This window comes from Bactrocera tryoni, chromosome 4 (assembly GCF_016617805.1).
Source record: "Bactrocera tryoni isolate S06 chromosome 4, CSIRO_BtryS06_freeze2, whole genome shotgun sequence".
Lineage (NCBI taxonomy): Eukaryota > Metazoa > Arthropoda > Insecta > Diptera > Tephritidae > Bactrocera > Bactrocera tryoni.
Window position 1 is genome coordinate 38729100 of NC_052502.1, and position 24382 is coordinate 38753481.

General features: G+C 34.4%; 2 protein-coding genes across 3 annotated transcripts; one reads left to right on the plus strand and one right to left on the minus strand.

Moving 5' to 3' along the window:
* Positions 1-4104, minus strand: LOC120775859 (protein unc-119 homolog). The gene is made up of 3 exons (XM_040106229.1): positions 3488-4104; positions 455-627; positions 1-314 (listed from the first exon to the last, which is right to left on the minus strand). The coding sequence occupies exons 1-3, from the start codon at positions 3886-3888 to the stop codon at positions 196-198; spliced, it is 693 nt and encodes a 230-aa protein (XP_039962163.1). The 5' UTR covers positions 3889-4104; the 3' UTR covers positions 1-195.
* Positions 4105-6995: 2891 nt separating this feature from the next.
* LOC120774087 (zinc finger CCCH domain-containing protein 18) lies at positions 6996-20294 on the plus strand. Of its 2 annotated transcripts, XM_040103420.1 has the most exons (9): positions 6996-7204; positions 7273-7551; positions 11687-12008; positions 14552-14922; positions 15185-15964; positions 16022-16544; positions 16878-17045; positions 18913-19050; positions 19991-20294. In XM_040103420.1, the coding sequence occupies exons 3-9, from the start codon at positions 11729-11731 to the stop codon at positions 20188-20190; spliced, it is 2460 nt and encodes an 819-aa protein (XP_039959354.1). In that variant the 5' UTR covers positions 6996-7204; positions 7273-7551; positions 11687-11728; the 3' UTR covers positions 20191-20294. The 2 variants fall into 2 exon arrangements, with proteins under 2 accessions (XP_039959354.1, XP_039959353.1); XM_040103419.1 differs by lacking the exon at positions 7273-7551.
* The last annotated feature ends 4088 nt before the right edge of the window (positions 20295-24382 follow it).

Below are 24382 nucleotides of genomic sequence, written 5' to 3' on the forward strand. Positions count from 1 at the left end.
TGTACGTACACATTTACATAGAAATGCTTTAGAGGAATGAAATGCACTCATTATAAATAATAAATAAACCGCAATTAAAATATGTTTATTAGCTATAGTTTCTTATACATAAATTAACAGTTAATTATACGACAATAATAATAATAAGGCTTATGTGGCTTCTGGTGAGAATTAATTGCAATTATTTTTATGTATTTATAAAAGCAAACCTCCATCGTAGGCATAATCGGCTTTGTTATGCATAATGAGACGATTTTCGACAAAATAGAAACTATCTGAACGAGTTTGAAACGGGCAAGCGATCATTTCTGAAACTATACAAAAAAATATATTACTTATTTAATTTTTTATATCAAATATGAAATATAAAACATTTAAAAACATATTAATAACTTGGTTTTAATACTTTTTCATCACTCTTTAATTATTCTTATATTATATTATATTATATTACCTAGTTCGGAGGGTAGATTAGGAAACTCATAGATATGTTCACAGGAGTTTTTTGAGTAGGGAATGCAGTATCCAAATTCAAAATCAAATGTTTTTAATAGCCGATCTCGAAAGAAGTGTCGTTCAATCATTCGAAAATTGTTAACAGGCTTACCACCAACGGTAAATTCAACCCTGAAATTTAAGAGAATCGATAAATATCTTCATTTGTTTATATGCCTAAAAATTATAATAGTTTTCGTCCTTCCGAGTTAAAGTTGCTTTTACCAATTTGAAATAAAGGTCAATTTCAGTGTGTACAATATTGCTATATGATAATCACGCAACATATACAACAATATACTATTTCTGTTCACTTAACGGTTGTGTGAAAGGCTGAGCTCAGGCTACTACCGGGGTCACAGCAGGCGGATAGTGGACGGCCTACGCTAAGTAGGTTAGCTGCGAATAGCAATACGCAGCCCCCGACCAAGAGCTACAGGAAAGGAGGGCTTGGCTCAAAACGCCTAATACGCCCAATGAACCTCCGGCGAAGAGGCGAGAAGATGCCGCCTTTAAATAAGCGTCCACAACCCACCGGGGTTACACCGAGGGAGAACCTACCAGTGAGCAGCACCAAAAGTGCACAGACGCCGGAGACAACCCTGGGCAAGCGCCCATCAGAATCGAGACCTTACTGGCCTCTGATTATGAAATACTAGAAACAAATAATGGACTAGTTTGACAAAGGGCTGGTGAGGGCAGTATTCTATCACCTAGTGTCACATTTTACCGAAATGGCTGGCAGGCTAATGTTGCTCTCACTTCCGTCTCGTTAAAACCCTGGCAGGTCTTCAAGTACGTTCAATGCACGTCGCCAAAATTTTTTGGCCGTGCAGGTTCAGATGAGACGAGCTCCTGATTCGTGCCTGTACCTGGCTCTGAACACAAACTTCCATAAGGACTTGTGTCAACCCTTGCGTGACCTGCTTGCATAGATAACCACGGGGTTCATAAAGGGCAACTGTTACAACGCGCGGAGATAGCGGCTTGAAGCGGAGACCCATTAGATCAAAAATTAATGCACCACAACAAACACAAAAATCCCAACAGAACGAACAACAGAACAAAGAGGCTCAAGACGAGGAATACTGGAACGTGCTCCATAGAAGTAGAATGATACTTAGATCCCCTACTCTCACCATCACCCCCAAACAACTCGAAAAAACCGGAGAGAACCCTCAAAGGAAACTTCTGCCACACAAGAACCACCAGCAAAAGAAATAGAAGAGAAGAGCACTCCAGTGGCCACGACAAAAGAGCCTCAAAACTCGCCGAAACAGGAGTACATTACTCAAATGGGACGAGCAGATGGCGATGGCAAAGCAAAATAACGTCAGCTTGAATGTCAAGAACGGAGCGGCACAGCTAGACGAACTCTTCGATGTAATGAAAAGTTAAAAGAAGTGAAATAGACGGCCAGTGGCAGAAAGACTTGCCCAAAAAAGAAAGGAAGACACCCGTAATCGAAGGAACGGAAAACAAAAACTCAAAAGAGGGACAAGGCTTTACTACTGGAGGTGGAGAAGGGACAGTCCACAAAAGCCAGTTTCTGCGAGGCACTCAAGACGACCCTCCGAGAGTCCGCAACTGTGGCCGACCTTAAATCAAAAGCCACAATAGAGATTAGAGACCTTGACTCCCTTTCAACAAAAGAGGAAGTAGCAGAGGCTGTAAAAAAAGTGCTATAGGACTCCATCGGAGACTTGACGATAAGAATAACAGCACCTAACACAAGAAAGCAGTTCAGGGCATATATAACGCTCGATGAGGATAAGGCTGACATACTGATGCGACAGGCACGCATAAAAATTGGCTGGGTTAACTGCAGGCTGCGTCTAAAAGAAACCCCAAAAAGATGCTTTCGCTGCTTTGGACCAAGGCACTTAACCTGGGACTGCAAAGGGCCGGATAGAAGAGGACAAGGTGCTTGCATAAAATGCGGCCAACCAGGTCACAAATTGAAAGAGTGCACAAAGTCTCTTTCATGCTGTCTCTGTGTGGAGGCTAAACACGAAAAAGTTGACCAAATCCCATGCTCCGCAAAATGTATGATATATAGGAAATACCAAAACAAATGAACATCCTACAGGCCAATATGCATACAATGCAAGGCTGCTGACGCACTACTCTCGTAAAAGGTGATGGAGAACGTCTACGAGTTAATCATCATAAGCGAGCAATATAAAAAAAAAAGGGAGAGGTATTTGGCTAGAAGATAGCAGCTCGACCGCCGCTATATGGCTACCATCAGGGAGTAACGCCATCACTGTAAACAAAGGGAACGGCAATGGTTTCGTCTGGGCCAAATGCGATCTTTTTACAATAATTAGCTGCTACTTGACGCCAAGCGATAACATACAGGAATTCCAAGGAAAGCTCGACAATATTGAAGACCCAGCCAGGTCTATAGAAGGTCAACTAATTATTGCCGGAGACCTGAATTCCAAAGCCGTTTAGTGGGGTTTGTCAAACACGGACTCGAGAGGAAAGCGCCTTCTAAAAATGTGTGCGCCCCTAAGTCTAATAGTGCTCAATACGGGAAATACAACCACGTTTAGAAGACCGGGATGCGAGGAAACTACACTAGACATTACTCTATCATCAGAACGCTTGGCAGGCTCAATAAAGAAATGGAAAGTCCTGGAGGATTACATTGCGCCATACAAGATTTATGGGCATAAGGAATTTTTGACAGTAATTTGACGCTGGCGCTTTTATTTAGGGACGGCATAGCACTCCTATACTATACTGCGAGGCTTCATTCACAAGTTATAAAAGTATTCAGATTCAGAAAGAGATTGTATTCCGTAACCTAAATGTAATTACTATGGTTCAATGCTACCTTAAGTACAGTTCTTTTTGATGTGGATCTCATTTTGAATAATTATGTTAAGTAGATTCTCCTTAACACTACTTAAAAAATTAATTAAGGTTGTGCATGTATGTCTATATACTATAGATATATTACATGCATGTGTGTATAGGTACTTACGTTGCACCAACATTTTTTAATCCCAGAAAAGCTGGAGTAAATTGATATCGTACATATCGTCCAGCATTAGCATCTACTGAATCATCAATGGACATGCTTCCAGCCGCTTCAATTAATTTGTCCTCCAAATTAGGAGAAAATCGATTACTTGGCTTAGCTATCTCAAATAGTATTGCACCTGAATCCAGGTCACGTATTTTAAAACGTGTAAAATCAATATCGTAGATGTTGTCATGGATAGAACATAAGTAGTTTTCTGTTATTTCATTTAAATTAAGTACATCACTTGGTGATATAAACTTCGCCAGCATCGATGTTTTTCCGCTTGATTCTCGTACATCTTTTGCATTTATATCATTATTAGTTGACAAGGTATTAAGTTGTTTACCAACGACACTCATTGTACAAATAGTGTCAAAGTATAAATAAACTTTGTTATTTAACACTTAAAACTTTGGTGATAAATCGGCTTGTATTGGCCACTTTTCAAAATTAAATCATAAATGTTGGAGTTTGAATATTGCCCCTTACACAAATTTTAGATAATAGTCCCAATTGATTTTGGTGTTTATTTATACATGCAAACTTACAGATATTTTTGTGTGCCCATGCGCATAACTGAATTGTTCATATGTATAAGAAGGTATCCATTCAGTTGCTTTTTTACTATCGATATGCATTGGGTGGAAGGTTTAGCGGTAATGCTTTACTCATGGACCTATTATCATTACGTTCTTATTTTTGACATATCCCATCTTTTTTGTTAACTGTTTCACTGAGCCGTTGGAAACCTGTATAATACTAGCTTGAGGCCAGATCAGCGTCTTATGTACCAAGTTTGGTCCTGAAATAAAAAAAATAGTAAAGTTTAACTGTTCAAGAATATGTGTAGAAAACGATTTTTCAAAATTAGATTATTTTCGGAGAAATCGAATGCTTTTTTCTCAAAATTGTCTTTTTCCAAACGGTGGCGAAGAACTGATAAGGAGGATGCATCAGCTTGTTTGTAAAATATAGTCGGGGGAAAGCATGCCCAACGATTTTAATTTAAGTGTGCTCTGCCCAATCCATAAAGAGTACCCCACAATCTGCGCTAACTACCGTAGGATAAGTCTCCTAAATTTCGCATATAAGGTTCTATCGAGCGTATTGTGTGAAAGATTAAAGCCCGCCGTCAATAATCTGATTGGACCTTATCAGTGTGACACACATCACATTTTCGTCGATTTCTAAACTGCTTTTAACAGCACGAAAATGAGCTGCCTTTATGCCGCGACGTCTGAATTTGGTATTCCCACAAAACTAATACCGCTGTGTAAACTGACTTTGAGCAATACCAAAAGCTCCGCCAGGATCAGGAAGGACCTCTCCGAGCCGTTCGATATCAAACGAGGTTTCAGACAAGTCGACTCCCTTTCGTGCGACTTCTTCGATCTGCTCTTGGAGAAAATAATTCGAGCTACAGAACACAATAGAGCAGGCTGCTGGCGAACGCCGATGATATTGATGTCATTGGCCTTAACAGCCGCGCCGTTAGTTCTGCTTTCTCTAGAATGGATAAGGCAGCAACGCAAATAGGTCTAGTGGTGAACGAGGGCAACACGATATATAATAACTTTGAAGTCGTAGATGACTTCGTCTATCTTGGAACCAACACCAACAACAACAACGTCAGCCTCGAAATAGCAACGCAGAATATCTCTTGCCAAACAGGTACTACTTCGGACTAAGTAGACAATTGAGAAGTAAAATCCTCTCGCGACGACTAAAAACCAAACTCTATAAGTCACTCATTATTCCCGTCCTGCTATATGGTGCATAGGCATGGACGATGACAACATCTGATGAGCCGTCGTTACTAGTTTTCAAAAGAAAGGTCCTGCGAAAGATTTATGGGCACGTTGGCTCCTGCGAATATCGCATTCGATGGAACGATGAGCTGTATGAGATAAACGACGACATTGACATAGTTCAGCGAATCAAGAGACAGCGGCTACGCTATATAGGTCCAGGCTTCGCTTGGAATTTCCAATTGGCGCGCTATTGTTAACTCGGTTATAATCGCGTAAGCGATTTCTACTCCAATAAAGGAGATTTGCCCAAAATCAATGAGAGAGAGCGAGTAAGCTAATCACACCGACGTGTAATGAAAAAGGATAAATAGTTAATTTTTTCCCGAGGCTAGAACAAAATAACCTATTTTGGTCTTTCTATATTGTTTTCAATTAGTCTTGATCTTAAACGTGTTTTATATTATTTTCAATTTAAATCGTGGCTAAATCTCTTTAATTTTCACATATACTAAACATGAGACTATTTACTTCAATGTATAAACGCCACTTCGTTTAACTTTTAGCGAACTATTATGAACAAGAACACAAAGAAGGGTAAATTTTAGATTACCATCCCCCGATTTCGAGTTAAATGGCTCTGTACGGTTAGAGGAGGTTCTCTAGATCAAGCAAATATATATATTATATATGTATATGTATACACATATACATATAGTACATATATGTATACACATATACATATACATATATAGTTGCCGCTAACTTATGGTTTTTGAGGTATTTGCAATTAAATTTCAAAAATTCAACTATTTAAAACGCGAATTTATAATGAAGTTTACACCTATATTTTTAGTTTTTATATCCACTAAACTTCACTTCTTCGTTTCTAACAATTTATTTTATATTAAATAGTGCAAAAATAACTTTTATTCAATATTTAACTTATGTTAAATTTTTTTTCAGAGAATAACAAAGGGTTGCATTCTAACTAATAATCAGTGTTACCTTATTTTACAAAAGAACCGAAAGAAATAATGAAAATAATAAATACCCTAACGACGGGAAATAAATAACACATTAGTTTTCCGCATAGAATTCCTTTCTCAATTGGCGGCCTTCGGCCGCGCTTCAATAAAATAACCCTGGTCGGACCAACACCTGGGCGTGCTCATTCTTTCGCGGCGTTGAACTCCTTTTTGCGTTGGCCTTCGACCGCGCTTCAAAAAAATAACCTGGTCGATCCAACACCGAGACATATCAAGGTAATGAAAATTCTGAACAATTTTGAATTACTCATCATATAATAAATTTTGTACTGACTGCATAATATTTTTTTCTTAATTTTATTCCATTACAAAATATGGTAACAATAATTTTTTGATTGTTTGCAACAATTTTCTTATTGAAATATATGAATGAATGGATTTTCAATAAAGTTTAATATGGAATTAAAGTTATTTTTGTCCAATTTAATATGAAATAAATGGTTAGAAACTGTACATACCTTATGGGGGGATGCTATTCCAAATCCCTGCCCAAAAAGAATGTTGCCCGGGTAATATCCATTCTGTGCCTTTCGTCTTTTCAACTCTCGTTGACAAATGACAGCGTAGGGCGACAAAAGTCGCTATGTGTGAACCGGCACTAGTGTAGCGACTTTAAGTTTGCGATTGGTAGTACTGATTACCAAATCAATTGAACTAAGCAACCCTGAGACTGAAGAGAAGCCATGTTTTTAAATTAACAATGCGAATGGCACTATTTTAGACTGGCTTGAGAAAAACTAGAAAACGTTCAGTTTTTGATATATTGAGAAGAGCAGTTACCAAAAAATTATTTTGTCGTAGTTTTGTTGGGGAAATAACAAAACGGTTATTTCATATAACTCGTCTGAAAAATTGCTCTAGTTATTAAAACGCTCCAGGTAAGGATTCATCGAAGGTTTTCACCGATTTTTAAATAAAGATTTAGTAAAATATATACGATTTGCAGAGATGCGTTATACATACGACCAAGTTGAATATGTAAAAATAAATGAACTAAAGTAATGTCTTAAATGCTTCCAAGTTAAATTTGCGGTGTATTATGTGCGTTTGTGAAAAATCGAGAACAGTCAAGTCGTGAAAATAGTATATCTGTGGTTAGTAAAAGTGCAGTGTAAAAAGTGTTCATCGGTATTACGCGCCGGTTTTATAATGAAGGTTATGACAATTAAAAGGGAGATATTCAATATGTGGCATAAAGAAGACATTGTTTTATATGATTTTAAAGGTAAGAATTGATAATAGACTCCATGGGTATCTTGCTTGATATATGCAAATTCACTGTTTTCAAACCAAAAAAAATAATAAAACCAACAATTGTTACTCATCTGGAAAAACTGAATAATGTTATATATGTAGTTGTAATTACGAGTTTTTTTGTCTTCCGTGAGCGCTTTATTGGGTAAATTTTAGAATAGCATCCCCCAATTGCTTAAAATGGGTGTGTACGGATAGAGGAGGTCCTCCAGATCAAGAAAATATATACATATAGTATATATAAATATAGCCACTGACTTATGGTTTTTGAGATATTTGCGTTTAAGGTTCAGAAATTCAACTTTTTAAAATGTGTGTTTCTCTTATTTACAGTGAATTTTACACTTATATTTTTAATTTTTATATCCACTAACACTTCATAATTTCGTTTCTACTCATTTATTTTATATTAAATAGTGAAAAAATAACGTTTATTCAATATAAGAGTTAGCTGCATTTCGTTGGCTACATTGTTAAAAACGGACAATTTTAATCTATTGCGAATGAAATACAAGCAACACTGACAGTTGTTTTTTTAAATTTTCAATAATAAAACAAGAAGTTTCATGTTGTTATGTTATGTCTTCAAGTTCGTCCACTCAAATTTATTAGTAGTTTTTGTTAAAAACTTTTTAACTCGAAGGGTTCTATATCTAACGTTATTTGTTTTATTAAGTATATAGTAGATATACATACATATATACTACTAACCCATAAAATTTTACTACTAAATCAATTTTATGGGATACTGTAGAATTTCGAAAATATATGTATTTGTTAAATTCAATATAAAATCTTTCCATATAAGAGTTGGATTTTGATCGTTGGGTTTGAATGGCAGCTATGTGCTCTAGTGTTCGATATCCTGATTTCAGTAAGTGAACAGCTTCTTGAGGAGAAAAGGATAAACATCTCAAAAACTTAGTTATCAATTCGTGTATATACGAACTGACGCGCATATCTAAACCAACTCAGTTCGTGATATTATTTATTTTTACATAATAAAGGCCCGACGATTTTGCTCTCGATCGCTTGACCAAGTGCTGGAAATATTCATACCTTGAATTTTATTTTATTTAAGGTTTCTGGTTAGTTTATCAAAATTTATATCTCTTTAATCAACACGGGATAAAATAAAACTGTGTGATATAGGTCGAGTCCTGAGTAATAATATGATAATAGTATTGTTTTTTATTTATTCTGTAAAGAGAAATCAGCAATCAATACGCTTGAATTTGTGAATCATATCAATGCTTTCTGGGTAGAATGAGCTTACTAACGTTAGTTTTACTGAATTTAGAAAGGTTTCGATAAAGTAAGTCAAAAATATTACTTTTTGTTATCAACCCAGATTTCTTCAGTGAATATCTTTATTAATGTATTGATGTGGTAATGTAATCTCGTCTCAACAAAAAAAGAGATGCCACTAGCCCTCCTCTCAAAAGACGGCATTACCAAGAGGATTAACTTCGCAATGAAATTTAAAGTATGGCAGTCAATCTATGTTAAACCGTCTTCATGCACTAGTCGTTAAAACTTACGAATCTATCTACAGCCCCAAGTTTGTCATAATATAATAAAAATCCTGAATATAACAGTGTGTAGTTCTTCTGCGAAGATGAAATGATTTTTCCGGCTCTATAAGTAGCAGTTTAGATTATTAGCTTTAGAGGTTAGGTGTAGAGGAAGACATGAAAAATTAAATTTTTAAAAATTGTTTTGTCTTCATTACATAGTATAAAAGAAAGTAGATTTTTCTGTCCCTATGTCCCTTTGTATGCTTAAATCTTTAAAACTATGCAACAGATTTTTATGCGTTTTTTAATAGATAGAGTGATTGAAGAGGACGGTTTAGATGTATAATAACATCCATTAAATAGTTGTTAATTGTAAACTGTTATTTTTGAGGTTTCTAATGTGATGTCGAATAATTAAATTTTTTTCGTTTACATTGCTAACGCAGGCTGAACCCTACGAAATTTATCAAAATAATGTACTAAGTACCCATTGAAAAGGTCTACAGAAAACTCCGCGATGGTATATGTCTATCTCTTATGGATATCCCACAATAACATTCTTTTGCCAGCTACTTTTCACGACATATTATTCGTTATCCAATTAAATACCTTAAATACATTTTTGATTTAATATATGTAGATCCATATGGCCCTGTGCAGCATTTGATTTAAATGAATATTTTCGAAGATATTACATTGGGACCTACCGTTTGCGGCAGTACCGGACGAGTTTATTATCGCAGCTCTCTAGCGAGCAATATTTAAACGGAAACGATGAAGTATGGCGTACTATTTAAAACTGATCCTTTCTCAGAAATAATACAATTGCTAATATTTGGAATAGTAGAATAGAACTGCAACCAAATGCACAGTGCAATGGATTATAACAGGCTCAGTAATCAGTCGATGAATATTATGCGTGAATCTTAAAAGACTGATGTTATAACCTTGCCAGGGGACTTTTTCGCTTGAATACCGGTTCATCATGTGCAATCCACTATAATGCTGTCGATTGGACTGCAGTGTGAAATGATGGAGCTGTATTTTTATTGTCCCAAACCGACGCAAAACTTCGGTGTTATTACAATTAAAGAGCACTCAAACACTCCTCAGATTCAGCAATTCGTTGTTTTTGTTAGATTATGAACTTGCGAGGCACCCACTTTGCACAGAGCTTTCGCCTCTTTAGAGAGTCATTGTCTTCGGTGCTTATTTCGCCATTTTCTAACTTAGCAAATCTCTTTTCAACGATTGATTTCCCTGTTTAGCTTCACAAAAATGCTATATCTCATTAACTAATAGTTATAATCTAACTAATAGAAATCATATAGATGAAGGGTCACCCAGGGCATAGCAACATAAATGAAGTTTCGACTTGCTACAGAAGTCATCAGTTCAAAAAATATAGTTTTGAGTGTACTTTGGTTTTGTGGAAGACGAATTTGCAGTTTTACTAATTATCAAGTAGCTCGAAAAGAATTTTTCGATTTTTCTTGAAATTTTAGAGAATATCTATAAGATATTATGTACTTTTTTAAATTCTGACTACACCTTTAAGGGAATCTCGACAAGCAATTTAAAATTGCTAAATATCTGGATTGCTAGCAATATTGTCAATGTTTAACAATCGATGTCTAAATATATTGCATGCCATTCATTGTTAGCAATTTACTGTCATGGTAGTGCTTCGACAGAGCGGTTTCATTACCATAAAAATTTTGAAGACGCAACATTTAGAGGGAGTTTTTAATATAATAATAATCATAAATTTTAACAAAACATATGAAATAGTAATTAAATACATACATACTATGGGCAATACTTTAATGGTATTTGTTAGCATATGCAAATATCATTAATTATATTTTAAAGGTTGTTGAAAAAAGTACATTTATACTTTTTTTTTTTTTTTCCACATAAAGTTTGTCATTCTCATAAAAATGTGCTCTATCTCAGCTTGAATATACCTACCCGACGCCATTTCGAGATTGATATCTAATGCCGACTCAAGGACATTGTCAACACCAATGGCAATGTATTTGACAGATTGTTAGCAATGTACATTGCTTGAGAAGATGCGGCATAATCCTTTAAAATCATATAAATCTGATTTAGAACTAAACGAACCTTTCTGCCCCATATGCCATGATTTTAATTCTCATGCAGATTTGATTTATCAGACTCAAGTATCATTATTAAATATACTTAGATATTTTTTCTCCTAATAAAATCATTAAGTTTTTACTCTAAGTTAACCTTAAATGGTTGCTGTGAAATTTTGTTTTTCCGTAGACAAGCAGTTTTAAATCTCCACACTTAGAAAATTCTCTTGCCTCTTATGATTTGGCTAATTGCACACCTATGCGGATTGCATCCCTCGTATCGGTCTGGAGGAAGGAGGCTAATTGTTGAGTTATCTATTTATTTATTAGAACAAAAAATGTCAATCGGCTGTAGACATTTTATTTAGGAAACGAGAACGGATTTTAAGTGTTATAAAGACACTGATGATGAATATAAGTTAACAAATAAACCTTAGGTTTAATCGATAATATTATTTATTATATGTTCAAATGTCTCCATTCGCAGCGTTGCAGTTTTCGCGTGGCATCAATAAAAATTTATTAAAATATGGATTCGGATGATTCAAATGCCGGGTCTTCGGTGTCAAACTCATCATCATCATCAACGGAGAATTCACGATCTTCACCGGAACCAGTAAATGAAATTACGAATGCACCCAATATAGAGGCAATTGATAATGCGGAAGAGCGAGAACTATCAAGGACAAATTCTCGTTGCTCCAATCATTCTTCTTCAAAATCTGACTTTAATTCATCATCATCTTCTTCGTCTAGTGATAATGAAAATGATGGTATTAAATCACCACTAGATAATTTATCGAACAGAAGTAAGTTATAGTATTTAATATATGTACCTCGATAGATGCACATACGCATAGTAAATTTTAGGAAGTGTTACAGCATTTTTAATTAATTTTAAATGATTTTATTTCAACATTGGACAATATTTCTTATACTTCCAGTTCGGTATTTATGAAAGCGAAACGGTTAGGATCAGGGGCCAGTTTTTATGAAATATGTTCTTTATTTCGTCAATTTGAGTCAAAAGTGTGTAAACTTTCTCGCGCAAGATATATAGTATATTCCTCTCTTTTTTATGTATAACAGTGGATTAAAACATTGTACAAATAAATTTAAAAAAAATTAAAAAGGAAATATAAATTAATGATGTTTTCAAATGTAAGTAAATGTGGACACTTACAATACATTTTTTAAATAACTTTATGCAATTCTAAATTTGCTCACTTCAAAGCGAAATATTTTTTTTTGCATTGAAAATTAAGAGTTTAAAATAAAAATTAAATATCTCCTGCAACCGGACACTGACATTTCTACAATTTTGGTCCGTTTATACTAGGATTGGACGAATATAAATTTGACTAAAGTAAATACTTCTTCTTAAATAAATTAGGGTTTTTGGTAATTTAATTTACATATTTAATTTTTACTGAGAGATGTATCATAGTTACAACAAATTTTATTTTTTGTACGTACTTTTTGATTGAGTTTAAAAAAAATTGTTTATCGTATATTGTCACAACTTTCATTCATTCTATTTTATAAAACAATTTTCAAGATGACTTTCCAAAGTTTTGACGTACTGGAATATACAATAACGAATATTTACATCTACGAATTTTTTAATGCGGTAAAGTTACTCTGGTGTTTTAGAATACGATTTAATTTGACCCCCTCTGGGCACATTATTCATTTAAGTCTGCGGTTTTTCTGTCAGATGGTTCCTAAATAACATTTTATGTTAATATCAATATTAATGACTTCTGTATTAACATTTTCGTCGATTGACAAAAAATCGTTTGAATACTGACCTTTCAGATTTGCATTTGAATGCTTTATCAAAGCCGATAACGTCGTTATGTGAATATTTTTGAAAACCAGCTTTTAAAAAACAGTTTTTAATTATTTCCATCTTTAAGTTGTCCAATGGAGTCTTAATAAAATAAACAGCCTCCAAAATGTCAAATGTTTTTTGAAATATCTTATTCTTGTCAAAACATGTTTCATAATATGCATCTGTAATGTCACTTAAAATTTTGTATAATACCCTGATTGATTCGTTGGTAAATTGTTTTAAATATTCAGTTAGGTACATACATATGTACATATATCTGTGTTCTTGGAAGTAGTAGTGCTGGTGGGTTCTAAATATAAAATAAAAAAAGGTTAAAAATCCAAACTAAAAGTAATTTTTTTAGCCATTTTTACGCACATACAGAGTTTTGTTTTCAATATATGTATATGTATGTATTTTTTACTAACAAGATTTATAAAAAAAAAACTTAAAAAAATAGTATGTTCACGAAAGCAGTAGTGACTACTTTGTAGAAGGAAAAACAAAAAACGAGTTCAAATTTAAAATTTCATATTGTAAATTTAACTTGAATAAAAAAAAAAAAAAAAAAAAAAACATATGGTAAATGTTACTGTAGCGACAGGAAACATTTCATCTGGGCCCGTTCCGATTATTTAGACCCTGTTATGAAACGGTCATGTAGTAAATGTTTTCGATTGACTAATAAGTGATTCTAAAGCTTTTGTTTGTTTAATAGGTACATCCATACACCGATGTTCCGTAAAGTCTTTTATATAATGACATCCGCCCATGGGGATTTGATCCCACGGCCCCTTACAACTGTTCCACTTGATGGATTTGCTGTTGCTACAACTAGTTTAATAACACTACCATCAATTTTCGATCGGATTCAAGTCCGGTGACTACGCTGGTCACACATTACCCCGATCCTTTCCAATGCATTGTTCTCATCTCTCCACAGTACATTCCTCTATTTTGTAGATGGCTAATTGTAATGTCCTTTTGCTAACTTTGTTCTTGCAGCCACGTGTTTTTTCGTCAAAAGAGGTACTCTTCTACATTGCATGTGCTAATGCTTCAATTCTCCATATGTTCTATTAAATTTCCTCTGCTTCACTACAAATACATGCTTCTTGTTAGAACAATGTCTTATTTTTTCCAATAAATTGTTTGTTAGAAAGTTATTGAATTCCTTAAATACATTTACTTATCGTAGCTATGTATTCATTATTTGACCAAAAAATAATCACGTTTGTTGACTGGCAAGTCAGTATATGCAGAAGCATCTTTAAATATAAGAAGTTGTTGCACTACTATTTTCTTGAACACATCTGCCGGTACTCGTATTTTGATGGCATCATTACAAATATTTAGAACTTGAGTAGTTATTAAATCGTTCCACTATAATTTAACCCCCTTTTTCGACAAGGTTAAATTTAATTTTAAGGTTTCGGAGTTTAACATTCCAAATTATATGATAAAATAATGTTTATTGAATGTTCGTTTTATAAGTTTGAAATTTTCTTTGAATATAAGGAAGCCGTTCTGGGTCACCGCAGCCCACGAAGTCTCCACGGAGCTCGAGACATTCAAGTGTAACATCAAATAGCAGTCGCAGTAACAGCCCAAATTCTAATTTCCGAAATAGTGTGCAAAATATAAGCCACGAGGAATTGAGTGATGTGAGCGATATGGAGAGTGAAAAACGTGAATCTGTTTTGAACAGTAGTAAGCCATCTGTAGAGGACGAAGTTACAAACGTGTCTTCAGCATCAATTAATTTAGATCAAGAAGGCCACAAAGAAACCAATTCAGAAGTAATATACTCTTTGGAAACCGAAAATAGCCAGAATGCTGTTATAACCGATTTGCGCCAAAAACTAGATCTAATTAAAACTCAAGGAAAGGTACTTCTAAATGTAGCACTTTTATTTATGAAATTTTTATGATTTTAATAATTATTTGAAATTGTAATTTTATTACGTAATAACATCGATTCTCTCCACAGTTACAGTAGAAATATATTTTATATTCGTCAACTTTTTTCTATTTGTTTTTATATACGTTATTGCTTTGGATTAGCTCAAGTTTTGGTTTAACAATTGCTTTTTCAATTTTCTTAATTAATAACTTATAATTTTATTGAATTTCCTAATCTATTATTTTAAGACTGGCGAAACGTCAAAAGTAATTGATGGAAATACCAATTTGGCTGAAAACGAGAGGCAAACTGATCCGATAGAAGTATTGGTCAAACCCAATGATGAAGATGCTTTGGACTTTGAGGCTGAAGAAGGTGAATGCCAAGACATAAGTAAAGATGATGAGAAGCTTGTAGATGAACAGGAAAGTAAACCAAGCAATGATAGGGCGAAAAATTCAAAATCTGATGGAGAAGCAGAGGATGGAGAAGAGTTAGAAGAAGGAGAGGTGTCAGATGAAGATGAGAAACGTCCGGAAGAGACGGAACCCAAACCAGTGTGTCGCTTTTATACACGTGGTCAATGTACATGGGGAATGAGCTGTCGTTTTCTTCATCCTGGTGTAACTGATAAAGGAAATTATACCATGTTTGATTTAGTACGCCCAGTTCCCGTAACACAAACAGGTCCGTCTGCTTCCCGGAGCGCAAATTATCCCACTCATACAGTTGATTATCATGATTTTCGCACCGATCGTCCAGCATTGCATCACCGTTTAGGTTTACAGCATCCACCTTCAGCTTATGGTGCACACCATGACCCAAGAGCCGCAACAACTGATGCTCCTGTCGTTATAGAAAGTGCTTGGGAACGTGGATTGAGAACAGCGAAAGAAATGATGCGCAAAGCAAATAAGCGAAAAGAGCAAGATATGGATTTCGAGGATAAGAAAATGAATTTGACTCTATCTCCAGATGAAATAGAAAAAGACGCATACTATTTGAAGGAAAGAAGCTCTCCTCAAGATGTAAGTAACAAGAGTGAAATTGTAAAAAGCAAAAATTGTTAAATTTTTAATGCACAGATTGCTCCACCCTATGGTCGACATAGTTTATATCAAGAACCACTAGGTATGTACAGTCCTACTGAGCGTTTTGCACGTGGACCGCCATTACCAGCTGCATATGATGATGTGGATTCATATGGTCGTTCTACAAGATATCGTGAGTTACCTCCTCATCGCATGCCTCAATACGAAGATGACAGACGAGTACGCCCTACTCGGGAAGTAATTGTACAGCGTGTTGAGCCCGTCGGTCGTGGGGATGAATGGCGTGACCCTTGGATGAGATCACCAGGCCTGCGTGGAGAATCTCGAGACCATAGTAGTAAACGCCGCCATGATCGGCGTAGTTATAGTACCAATTCCTCATATTCATCTTCAAGCAGTTCCCGATCTGATACAAGTTCAGAAAGTAGTCGTTCGTCTACTCCGACAGGACACAGGCGACGTTATAACAGTTCTCATAAAGCATCGCCTGCACGTAGGCATGGAATACGTTCTGCTCGATCCCCTAGTATGCCTCGCCGCCCACGTCACTCTCCAAGTGAGTAAACATACATATATTCCTCCTTTAACACTTTAAGGCTGCATTTCAATCTGTTTCCCTCTTTGTATCCTTTGTGTTTGCGATTTATTATTTTGTACACTGTCCTTACATTTAATTAGAACATTTCAACTAATGCTTTAGCTGATTTACCTCAATGATAATTATAATAATATTATAATTAAGAATAGTAAGTAATATAATTACATATATAAGATATTTTAATTTTTCCAAAACAAGAAGAAAAAACAAAGATTTTTCAAATCACTTTTAGAAAGTTTTAAAATTGTTTTTTACTTCTTCAACATTTAAAAAAATATACCTCAATTTCAGGTACTCGGCATTCTCCCAATGCTAAGAGAAAAGCAACAATATCTCCTACCATGGAAAAAAGAAGTGCATATAGCCCAATGCATAAACGAAAGAAAACTGCAGCACCAACGAAAAAATCGGACAAATCCAAATCCCGACATCGGGTAACATCGAGCTCCTCTGGATCAGGTAGTTGACATAACTTTATATACCTAAATTTGCTTGTCTTAAATATGATTCTATATACAGTACCCAGCAAAATCGAGTAAATGTTCCATTTTGTTTTAAAGCTATGCAAAAATATTAAAACGCAACAAAATTCAATGAAATTTTGAGTGTTTTATTTTTTAACGAGGCCTAAACCCACGGCTGCTCTCGCGTGGAATTTGGGACTGACAGTATATTTTTACTGCGTGTTTGTCAAGGATATTACGTACACACCTCAAATTGTGATTAAACTTTTTTTCAACACTGTAGCTATTCCGTTATTTTTTTATGTTACATGTTCTGTTTGGTTTGTTATGAATGGCTGTGCGTCGTTCACCCATCATCTAACAAAGTAGCTACAATGCCTGCGTACAGCGCAGCCAGTCGTTTCATCTTTTCGCTAGGTGGCGCCAATTGGAGATGTCAAGCGAAGCCAGGTCCTTCTCCATCTGGTCCTTCCAACGGAGTGGAGGTTTTCCTCTTCCTCTGCTTTCCCCGGCGGGTAATGCGTCGAATACTTTCAGAGCTGGAGTGTTTTCGTCGATTCGGATAACATGACCTAGCCAGCGTAGCCGCTGTCTTTTAATTCGCTGAACTCTGTCAATGTCGTCATATATCTCACACAGCTCATCGTTCCATCGAATGCGATATTCGCCGTGGCCAACGCGCAAAGGACCATAAATATTTCGCAGAACTTTTCTCTCGGAAGCTCGCTACGTCGACTCATCAGTTGTTGTCATCGTCCATGCCTCTGCACCATATAACAGGACGGGAATATTGAGTGACTTATAGAGTTTTGTTTTTGTTCCTCGAGAGAGGACTTAGTCCGAAGTAGCACCTGTTGGCAAGAGATATCCTGCGTTGGATTTCGAGGTTGACGTTGTTGTGGGGGCGTTTTTTACGTGGCGGGGCCCAAACCTAGCGCACAACCCTTTGTAGGGGATATTTCGCCTTCGAACGGATGTTCTTAGACTACCCAAAAGATTCTTGGTCTAAAACCGGAAGTCGTGAGCTGCTTGAGCCATATGTAAATAATCGTTTCTGGTGAATGGCGATCAGAGAACTTTTCTCACTTGCCTTCCTCTATGATGCATCTGCCAGTGCGAATTTCTGTTTTGATATTATACAACTCTACAGTCTATTATACAAGTAAAAGTCTGGTTTCCACCAACCAACCAACCGCTACTCTTGTAAAATTTTCATGTATGAACATACATTTTTAATTATTAAATCGCGTCACATATTGCTTTGATATATCCGGTATCTTTTAGCTCAGTCGCCACTAGTGTGTGAGCTTTGCAGTCATTTACGTTTTGAGTAAGAGTGCATCAAAAAAATAATTTCAAGGAAAGCGGCTAGTTCCGCGTATGATTTATATTGCTCTCTTCGAATGAGCCACTGAAATATCCCGCTAGCTCACTTGTTCACTTTAGGAAAGTACCTTTATAAAGAATATTCCCTATTGTAATTAAGAAAGAGAAGTTGCCAGCAAAAGCGAAATGTACGAAAACTTCTTTGGAACACAATTGGAACTATGATTTTGTAAAAAAACCTTCTTTAGGACCTTTTACTGGAATAAACGAATAATATTGTAAATCCACGTCTTTCCATACAGCGGTTCGGGCGTTCTGCGGGTACATAACGAAATAGCGTTTCATATATAAGAATAGTTTTTGAACAAATGTTTTGCAAAATTACTTAAAACCTAATATATTAGAAAAATGTGTTCACAATTCCACAATAAATTTTGAGCACATTTTATAATATTTTGCCTAGATTAGAGAGGAAAACTTGTCATATTTCGCTAGTTTTATTTTCTTTATAAACAAGTTCTATGTTGTCATTTCAGATTCATCTGATTCAAGCGATTCAGATTCAGATTCTGGTTCGTCCAGTTCTGACAGTTCGTCAATCTCCAGGGAACGGCCTAGCATTAAACGTTCTAGAACTGATAAGTTAGTTCATGAACGTAGATCTGTTAAAAAAGGTAAGTGGGAAATAGTAACAGATCCTGTATTTTATAATGTTGTAAGATAACCACGTTTTTATAAAAGTATTTATAAAAATATCTAATTCCAAATCATTTAAAGATTTTGAAATACACCATGGGTTCAGGACTGTTAATATTTATGAGCTTAATTTATACATAAAGTTTAGACTAGGTTATTGCATTCGCAATCTAGCATATAAGCTAGTAAGCACCAACAGTATACTCGAAATACCGAACAACCTTTCTCCTTCCATGACGACTTCATATTGCTTTTTGTTAATAATTTTCATAATACTTGTCCTGTTAACTATTGTTAAAATTTAATTGTATATAACTTATATACATGCATGTATAGTTAATTTCAAAATTAATATCATTACAATATGTACGCGACCTCAAAATTAATCTCCACATATACTTAAATATTGTCAATAGTTTGTTTCTGATGATGTCTTGTGAAAAAGTAGCAATCGAATCATCCATTTACGCTTAAATATTTGAAGAGGGTGGTAAATGGGAAAAGTAGAAATCCTCAATATTAGACGAGCCGTTCGCATTGCTTACATTTCCATCCATCTGATAATTTTTTTTTATCAAAAATAAAGAAAAGTCGAAAGAATTTCAACAAAAAATTGGTGTTGAACAAGAAAGGACAGGATTTTAGACGAGTAGGCTTGATCCGGTATGCAAATAAATAGTTAGGGTAATACTAAAGACTCGCTAAATGCGGAACAAACATTTGTTGCGTTCGGGTCAATCAGTGATTGTAGAAGTTTAACATACTCGCAGTATTTTATTGCAATTGCGCAAAAGTTAGTGTTGTCTATCGAGGTAATTTGAGATCTTATAATATTGCCAATGGAAGAAAATTTTATCGTTATATGTTTATTGAAATATATATAAATATGTATAGTAATATATTCTAATATATTTTCAGCGGAACCGACAAAAAAGAGATCACCAATATCTATTGAAATTAAAAAGCAACCCACAGTAGGAGTATCAGCACTTGCTACATCACCAACACATTCTATAAATTCCGAAAAGGATCTAAAAAAATCACGACGGGAGGAATTATTAAAACAGCTTCGTGCAGTAGAGGACGCCATAGCAAAAAAAAGATCGAAACTCAATTAATGGATTTAACACATTAAAAAAAATGCAATTTAATAAAGTTATAATTAGAAGTCATATTACATAATTTAAATAAAGTGTGGTAAACTAAAATTTGAAATAGTCAATTACAGACTATGCTTACGTTTAAATGATAAAATATAATCTATGGGAAAAAGAAACGTTAAAATTAAATATTATTCAGTTATTTTTAGATCTTAATAACTAATAATTTTTCCGACAATTTTAAGGGTTTAATTCTCCGAAGTACATGTCTGTGTGAATGTAATATAAAGTTAAGTTTAATTTTTTTCATGAAATTCTAAATACATACATATATTAGATATTAATCGTTTGTTTTGTTACTATACAATTATACGTACAATATATCCTGGTAGGGGTGTTATCATATTACTAAAGGGTGTCCCAAAATTAACGCAATATTTATATATATAGAACAACGTGTATTAGTATAATGAACAATTATTCAAAGATAATGAAAGCCTAGCGGCTGCTGTTCGAAATGCATCCACAACGTGTCACAACGTGATGTGTGTTTGGACTGAAGGCATAATTAGACCATACTTTTTTGAAAATAAGGTGATTTAACACAATTAGATTTGTCTATGTCTATAAAGGGTTATTTAAAATCACAGGTCTATTGGTCAATAAAAAAAATACAATCGAACGATTAAAAATTAACTTGCGTTCGAATATCCGGTTTGTATGAATGTTAACCGATTAATACTGTTCGAATAGTCGTAGTATTGCGAGTATTTGAATACATGAAATTTGTTTGAAATCCAAGCAGCGGATAGTCGAAAATGAGCGGTTCGGCACAGAGATTTAAATAAAAAGACTTAAAAATAGTAAGGAGGTTGCAATATAGGCGCGTTACCGATACTTTTTGGGTGTTCGGTTCCCCAGGATGCCTATTTTAACCTATATAATATATGGGGTATTCCATACCAAATCGACCATTTTTGAACCCGACCCCTTTAGATTTTGCTGAAAGTTTTCCATCCTTTTCTACCCTTTGAAAAACATTTTTGAGAATTTTTTCAAAAGTTTTTGTCCAACTTCAAAAAAGTTATGAATTTTTCAAAAAAATGGCGTTTTTATTTTCAAATAGCCATAACTTTTGTTGAAATTGACTTTTGGGGGACCTTTTTTTCAATTTTTTTTTTGGAATGAACTTTTCGAAAAAATACACGAAAAAAATTTAACACGATCAATTATATAAAATAATCGGTTTTTTTAAGTAAAATCGTCATTTTTTTTGTTTGGAAGTTCGCCATTTTTTTTTGTTTTCCTTAAAAAAAACTTCAATTAATTTGACAACTATCCCTGCTAATCCCGGAGTGGGCCGATTTTTTTAATTTTTTTTATTTTTTTAATTTATTTCATTTTTGAAAATTTGACAACTTTTTTTAAAAAATTTTTTTTGGAAGTTCGCCATTTTTTTTTCTTTTTATTTTTCCTCAAAAAAAACTTCAATTAATTTGACAACTATTCTTGCTAATTCCGGAGTGGGCCGATTTCTTTTTACATTTTTTTTTATTTACTTAAAAAAAATTATCAAATTTTCAAAAATGAAAAAAAATACAAAAAATATAAAAAAAAATCGGTCCACTCCGGGAATAGCAGGGCTAGTTGCCAAATTAATTGAAGTTTGTTTTGTGGAAAAAAAATGGCGAACTTCGAAAAAAATTTATTTAAAAAAATTGTCAAATCTTACTGTGGTATGTATGGAATATCTCACAGCTTGTGTTGCAGGCGGTAAAAGAAATACTAAAGAAAGTATTATGAAGTCGTGAAATCCTGAACAAAGAATAAAAGTTTGTTACGAAGTTGGTGACACCCAGAAGGAAATGTCGGAGGCCCTATAAAATATACATACATATATATTTATAAATGATAATCATGACGAGCTAAGTCGATTTAGTTAAGTTCACCTGTCTCTTGGTCCTTCTGTCTGTAAATACGCGATCTAACTCTCAGTATTTGAGATATCGATCTAATTTTTCTTTTTGACCACAATAGCATACATGTAGCTGCTTTGGTATAGATTTTTATTCATGGCAACGGTGCAAAAGACTAAGAAGAAATTGTAAATAGCTTCGGGCAGCCCGGTGCTTGTTTTATTGATACTTCAAATACTATATAATGTCTGTTTTGTTTTTTCAACGTTCATAAAATACAAGTTTACTCCAACTTTGAAATCATCAGCTCTATCACGCAATCCATCGTAGGGAGACTACGTATACGCATAATTTGCTATCACTGATTCCACGTGAATTCGAAACTTTTGTTACCAAACTTAATTTTGACATTTCTAAATCAGCTAGGTGGAAGAAAAAATTAAAATAAAAGTAAAGCCTTCGATATTCCAATGGCTCATTTTGTTGCACCCATTTAGGTGACGATGAAAAAAGACAGAAATACGGGTTTCCAGGCACGATTTTGTGTGCACATATTAAAAATCGTTGCTCCCACTAAAGATAAGTTACTCTCTTATAACCGCAAAGGATATTTTAGTGTCAATGCCACGATTGATGACAAATTCAAATTTCAAACATAATCAATGTTTTGCAGATATGTGACAATAATATGAAAGTGCGTTATGTGAATGTTCAGCATTCACGACTTACACATACTATTAGTTCAGTCATTTAAGCTTAAATTAGGTAAGAATCTCCGATTCCGAGGTGAACTTACTATAATGACTGGACTATATGGAATGTCAGCACGGCGCGTTATTTTTATGAGAAAAAGTACCTTGATGGTGAACGAGACATTTGGCTACTGGGTATTATACATACATATATATATATATATGTATATATACATATATATACTACACATACATATGTTACAAAAATTCGATAAACGGCTTACAAATTTTCAAAAATCAAAATCATTTTATACTATTTGTATAAAAGATGCTGGATATGCCCTAGTTAACGTTTCCGTTCCGTGCCCCTCTCTCGGGAAGTCCAGAAGAGAAGTATAATAAAATGCATGAAAAAGCGAGAAATATTGTAGAAAGATCAATAGGTGTTTTTAAAAATCGACTTAGATGGCTTCTGGGTGCTCGTGAGCTTTACTACTAGCCATGGTGAAATTTTTTAAATTTTTTCTAAACCAAATATTTTTACAGAAAATATCGAAATTTTTTCATCAACTTATAATGATGCAGCATCACATCATATCCAAAATAAATATTAACACAATATATTTATACAGTTTTAATTATTTTTTGTTATTGCTTAGAATTTTTTTTCTTCCACTTCGAACATTGGCTTTTTAATAGAATTCTTAGCAGCGATAAAATTCTACGTGTCGTGCCATCCAATTTCTTCCGCATCTGTTTTTTTCAAGTGGTTTTTCAAATGTTTTGCCTAATCGTCGCATACCTGAGGAAAGATCGTCCAACTTATCGAGAACATTTTTTTGAAATTCTTTATGAAGTAAAAGTTGTTCTTTTACTAATTCGGCATTACATGTATCTGGTGGCCTAGGAGTACGTCTTGCCAGTGCTAGACTGCAGGTCATTGATGGCATTGATACGTCGGCTGCCAAAGGTAAGCCCATGCCCACTGTGTTCTCAATTCCATTTGTACTCGTCTCTAATGCAGTTAGTGTTATCTCAGCTTCCTCCAATTCACTGAAATGGTGCTCTCTATTTCTGCAGCCACTAGTAGCTGGCTGCTCCTTTTTATTCTCCACCAAATTTCTTTTTATATAAGCCTTCCAAACTAGCCATACTTACTCGTAATAAAAAATAAGTCAAACAAGCTTAAAATTATTTGGTTACAACAATAAAAACTACAACTTTAATATATTACCTTCTTCTAGCTAGAAATATATTTAATAGGCGGACCAACACTGTTCTGTTTCTGGACAACATTTTTTTAAAAAGTTGCTTCTACTTCTTTAGGACATTTGTTATGTTCAGATTTGTTCGAATTGTATGATAGCAATTTCGTATATCTCCCGAAAAAACAGTATACGATGGATTGCGTGATAGAGCTGTATATGTTTGATGACAAAGGTTTCTCAAATTAATTAATATATTAATTATAAAAGCTACCAAATTGTAATTTTCTTGTAAGCAATTGATGAGAATTTGTTTCAAAGATGTCTGCAATAAAAATCTTTCTTTAGTCTTCAAGAATGTTACAATTTGAAATAAAATTTATATTTTCAAAAAACT